The sequence below is a fragment of the Limulus polyphemus genome, unplaced genomic scaffold (genome assembly GCF_000517525.1).
Source record: "Limulus polyphemus unplaced genomic scaffold, Limulus_polyphemus-2.1.2 Scaffold10414, whole genome shotgun sequence".
Taxonomy (NCBI): Eukaryota; Metazoa; Arthropoda; class Merostomata; order Xiphosura; family Limulidae; genus Limulus; species Limulus polyphemus.
Window position 1 is genome coordinate 7740 of NW_013676024.1, and position 6246 is coordinate 13985.

The 6246-nt window shown below is 33.1% G+C and overlaps 1 protein-coding gene across 1 annotated transcript in view; it reads right to left on the reverse strand.

Annotated features, from left to right (window-relative positions):
- Window positions 1–6246, reverse strand: part of LOC106476377 — a gene marked incomplete at both ends in the record, with an annotated part of 12105 nt that overhangs the window by 3564 nt on the left and 2295 nt on the right. The window contains one exon of the mRNA XM_022380264.1: window positions 2057–2106. Within this exon, the coding sequence (XP_022235972.1) occupies window positions 2057–2106 (50 nt within the window). The remainder of the gene's footprint in view (window positions 1–2056; window positions 2107–6246) is intronic.

The following is a 6246-nucleotide window of genomic DNA, read 5'->3' on the forward strand; positions in this document are numbered from 1 at the left end:
CCAGTACCTCAAAAGAAAAAAAAAGAACCAATGCAGCTACAAAACAAACATGTACCACCTGGGCACATACCATAATGTGCCCTGGTTTTTGAGGTACTGGTGGTAATAAGAGCTAAATTGCATTTGGGATACATTGTCTATCCAGGGCACATTGCATAACTACCCACCTTATTGTGTGTGCCCAGGCAGTACATGTTTGTTTTGTAGCTGCATTGTTTCTTTTTTTATTGTTCTACTTAATATTACAATTAATTATTTTTCATCTAAGGTTTGGATATGCTGTGTTAAATTCAAGCTATTCTTTCTTATGATGTAATATTTTCTTTTTTTAAAATTATATATATAAAATATAAGCTCACCTACCTAAATTAAGTTCGAATCTTCTAATATGTTTTAAAGCCAACTAATGATTAAAAGTGTTCTATAGTTTCCCATATGAATTTAACCAGTAATATTTTATTTGAATCAAAATAGCTGTAATTAAAAATGGTTTTTGTGCTTGTTCTAAGTTACTCTTGCTTTCACAATAATATAATGAAAAATATTCAAGAACGTAAACAGTTATGTTGTACCGTTTGTTACACTTCTACTGATATTTAGTTTTTATCAGTCAAACATTTTGGTTTATAATCTAAACAACTACCTCAAAGTTTGAGTACCTTTCAACACAGTTCTTTTTCTTCATTAAAGGTATGTCCCTAAAAGCTAAATTGTAAGGTTATTGAAATTTGTATATTAAGTTATTTTTTTGTTTATCATCATGTAGTTAGATGAATGAAATTAACAAGCTAATAGAGGAGAAAAAAACATTTATTTCAATCATACATTTTCATGCATGCTTCATGAAAATGTAGTTAGATGTATACAGACATATGCCTAACAATACAAGATGTCACCACAGTTTAAAGTGAAAATGTTTGTATCGGATTAGGCATGGCTTAAGTGATTTTAAAAAATATATATATTTTGATTTCAATTTATTTTGGGTTTCGTAAATTAAGTCTTGCATGCAAAATATTCATGTTATTTCCATAGGTTACTTTTCATATTTACAAGTATGCTAATTTTTGTAAATTCTTCTTATTAAATTACCAAGCTATATGTTATTACATCAGTACTAAATATTGGCACTGGCAGATCCCTCTTTAGCTATGCAAGAAACTTGGCTAGAATGCCAATATCCAGAGTAAGTTTTACATTCTTTCTAAAAAATTAGTTATCTTGCTTACTTGTCACCTTTTGACTGACCTACAAAGTGAGGTCATAAACATAAATGTTGTAAGACATTAAAATAAAATATAAAACATGCCTCTAATGAGCTCAACAAATTGGACTTTAAAGAAAGCTTCCATGCCTTTGCAGCAAAGCAATGAGGAAAACCAAATTATTTCAAAATTAAACAATTATAGGTAATGTATACAGATAGGTGTACTAAAGTATAATTACTAGAATTGTGGAAGAAAATTACATACATATATTACTTGTCTTAATCAATGACAATTTCAGAGGAAAAGTGGTATTTTTAAATCTTGTCAATGTTCGTAAAATACCTAAAGTCAACCATTGCCCCTGAAAGTAGTTATAACTTAGGTAAAAAACAAAAACTACAATATTTTGTTTGTTTGTTGTATTTCATGCAAAGGTTCTTTGTGCTAACCATTCCTGATTTTAAAGTGAAAGACTAGAAGAAAGGCAGTTAGTTAACAAAACCAATTGCAAGCTCTTGGGCTACCTTTACCAACAAATAATGCAACTGATCCTGTGACCTGCACATTGAGAGGTGAGTGCCCTAACCACCAAGCTATGCCAACTAAAAAAAACTGACAGAAATGTAATAATTACTTAACTTTGGAAATATCATATTTCTGGTGTATTGACTGTTAAGAGATGAAAAATAAAGCAAACTCATCAATGATTAAGGAAGAATGAAAAACAAACTTAGTGGTAAAAAAAGCTTTTGGGCATAATGAAACAAATAAAAATAAACAGTTAAAACACATAAATGAAAGCATGGTCCTAATGTTTTTAAAAGTATGGTTTTACTTTTCATACTTACCAACTCTCTACCAATGCTCTTTTAAAATTGTTTCCATAAACTCCACGGAACTAGAAAAATATACATTTATCTATTACTACAATACATGTAGGTAAGGTTGAAAAAAAGACTAGTAACAACTATTTTTTAAAACGTTATCTCATCACACAAGTACTGGTACCTTTTAATTTCCTGCAAATATTTAATACTATAAATTGATCTCTTTCTCTTTCTGTACACATAACTTGATCAAAAACAAAAAATATAAAAAACACCAAAACATTCAAATGCAATGCAAACAAATTATAAATTACAATTTTCCTAAATTGCAAATGATTTCAAATAATAATTACCTCCACTGACACTTATAGATATTACTTGACTGCCAGGGTTTCTTCTTTGCCCATCTGAGTATTAATCTGATTTTTCTCACTTGCGGCAGTTTTTTTACACCCCACTGAATTGCCCTTGAAAATATTTATCTCGTGATACTCTCCACCTATGTCAATGCACCCTCTATCCTGGTACTGTATGTAAACACCTCATTCAGATAATTTTACCACTTTTTCAAGTACGACACCGTCCCAGCCTCTAACACCAGTTTGTAGAAGGGTGAAGGGCAGGTGTCAGCAGAGGTAAGTATTATTGGAAATACTTTTTCAATTTAGAAAAATGTTAACTTCCAAAACATACTTACCTTCATTGACACTTACAGTTAGAATCCCACATTGAGAAGGTGGAGGGACAAGTGAGGGCATTATCCATACAGAAAGCATCTGCATAGATCATAGGTGTATCAAGATAAGATTGGTACCCAACTGGGGGAACCACACTACATCTAGAACAGGTATGCTCTTCACTCTGAATTTATTTCTTGTATCAAGGATGGAATTGTACATGAGTGATCATCACTATAGGCCAGCCCCAGCTAGATAGCTGAGGTTCCCTTACTTGGAGTTGGAATTAAGGGGGTTTGGTCCTTATATCCCATGTTGGTGTCTAGGAAAGTTGGACCACAACATTACATACATACTATTACTATTAACTGAATTCAAACCTGTAGCCACAGAGTGATGCATTCCAATCTACCTGAATCATGATGAGAAAGTAAGCAACACCAAAGCAGACAAATCTTCATCTCCACCTGATTTTTTTTTCAGCATGAACCACAATATCCGTGTATGTAGAAAAAACAACTAAAAATTTGCTCCCAGACCTGTCAACCATCGAGTAAATTGCAGGCTCAAAATCAACCGAGAAAAAGCCCACAACATAACACACTCAAAGAATCAACAGAAGAAAAGCAAATCAAATGCAGCTTATTCCAAAGTGGTCTCCTTTATGTTTTTCATAGGTCATTTAAAGTCTGTGGCGATTATCATTGATTGGAACAGCATTTAGTGAGGTAAAGTAAGTTGTTTTGTCTGAGCAAAGCAACTTTGGGCCATCTGTGTCCTCCACATTAGGGAATCGAACCCCGGATCCCAGCACTAAAAGACTAAAAGAGAGCAGAGGAAAAAGCGAATATAAAGTCTCTCCAAAATGTCGAGGCTTGCCCTCACTTGCAGCCCCCCAGACCACCACCATATATCCGAATACATGTGTTCATCTCACTACAAGTAAGATCACTGGAAGTCTCAACTGAGAGTGACCCTCCCCTCCCATTGTTGTGCAATGCTAGATATCCAAGTTGGGAGAGGAGAGGCTCAATTTGCCTCTTTACCAGAAATAATAATCTGGGAATTCATACCATAATCAGCTTGCTAATTGGAAGGAAAAAAAATGTTTTTTTAAAATTATTATTATTATTACAATGAAATCAACTAGATAAAATGATAACATTCAAACTATCTTCAAATTATCATAATACTGGGAAACCTGTTAGTGATACTTTGTCGAGAAAAAGTGATAAGATTAACTGAATGAGGGGCTTATATGAAGTACCAGGATAGAGGCACACTGACGAAGATGGGGAGTATCATGAGACAAATACTACCAAGGGTAATTGATTGGGGTATAAAAGACTGGAGCAAGAGAGAAAAATATCAGAGCAATATTTAGATGGGCACAGAAGAAACCCTGGCAGTCGAGTAATAACTATAAATTTCAGTATAGGTAAGTATGTTTTGGAAACAGTACATATAACTGTTGTATGTAACAGTGATAAATTTCACTCATAAATACATACACACATCTGTCAACATAAAAACTATATAATTATGAATGTTAGAATAACTGAACAGTTAGATACAGTACTGTTGTGAACTATGTTTTAATATCTTAATTTAGATATTTTGTATTGTTTTCGAATGACATGATGATGATGTGTGAAATTTTCCAAGACATTTCATATTTTATTGAAACTTGGTGAGAAAAGGAAATATTGTATAAGAACACCAGACAGCTATTAATGATAAGTTACTCTGTGAGTTAGATAGGAAATGAGTTGGATAGATAGATTTTTAGTTAGCAAGTCAGTTCAGTTCTTTAAATTTTTTTTAGTTTATGCTGTATATTCGAGAGGAAGTTTAACAAATAAGTGACTACTTAGTTTTATTTATGAGTTACGAATATTGCTTGTTAAACCCACTGTAGAAGAAATACAATGCAGTAACCTTTCATTAAGTAGTTTGTTTGTTTATTATGGATTTTGCTCAAAGCTACATGAAGGCTATCTGCACTAGCCATCCCTAATTTAGCAGTGTAAGACTAGAGGGACGGCAACTAGTCATCACCATCCACCGCCAACTCTTGAACTACTCTTTTACCAACGAATAGTGGGATTGACCACCACTATATAATGCCCCCACGGCTGAAAGGACGAGCATGTTTGATGTGATGGGGATTCGAACTGGCAATCCACAGATTGCGAGTTGAGCACCCTAACCACCTGGCCATGCCATTTCATTAAGTGGACTGGACTTTGCATTAGTTTTACCAAAAAAATAAAAAAGATTCCACATAAATAAGAATTGTTACAACACATATGTCAGGAGTGGGATTAACTTGGTAAATATAACATTTCAAGATGAAGACATATCCTAAGAGTGAGAATAAAAATTTGCTGGAGATAATGAAATAGTGGAAAGAAAAAAAAAAGAATTATAAAAATAACATTATGAAAAAACTAAGTAGACAAATAAAGAAATTTAAGCCTGTAGGAAATAAAAAATATTCTCAAATGATATAAAAAAATAAAAATGTTATATGTTTGTAAAACACTGATATTACAGTCAGGACTGAAGAATCAAAAGATCACAATAAACTAAAAAAAAAGATTTTATCCTAAAGATGATTCCTAAAACCCAATCTCATCAAAGGAGCAAACGAAAAACTAATCAGGCATCAAAAAACAGGAATTACCTAGACTTAAAAGGTGAAGTTCATCTGAGAATGCTCCATCTGCCACAATTGAAATAAGAAACTCACAGTTACAGGAACTAGTCCAGATGTTAATAATTTCAATGACAGGAAGCCAGCAGAGTTGCTGATTGACAATGGTTCTATGGCTACCAACTGTATGATCCCATCTTGTAATAACAGGTAGGAAACTGCCTCAAGAGATGAAGAAAAAAATGGATTGATGACATAAGCAAGAAGACAAAGTTTCAGCAAGAGGAAAGTTGAAAGCTGCTGTCAGTGTGGGAAACTTCCCTACACCACTTGAGGTGTGTGTGACTGACATGGAGGAAAAGGACTTACTAAGAATAAATTTCACATAAAAAAAATTATGTGAAGTTAGACTTGCTTCAGCTATTTTCAAAATCTATGACCAGGATGTCTGTGTACTACAGAAACTTAAACTGTGGAGGTTTTACAACTGATCAATTCCACAGATTATGAGAATTGCTCACAGAATACAAAGCTACCTTCTCCACTGGATTTCTAGACTTAGGCCAAACAAATGAAATATCTCATAAAATTGATACCAGAAATGCTGTCTTAATATGATAATTGGCCATATAACTTTCAGTTGCTAAACAGACTGAGGTTTTCAAGGAAATAAAAAAGTAATAGAACCACGTAATAGTCACAAAAAAGATACCTACCCAATGTTGATCATTTCGCTTTGGACTCGTGTAATATGCAAAATGTGTTACAAATTTCACTTGTGCAACAATAAACAGAGTAACTCTGAGATTTCTTAATGTATCCTTTCAAAAACTGGTAAGATTTTGTTAAAGATGATAAGTATCTTGTACACAAAGAAT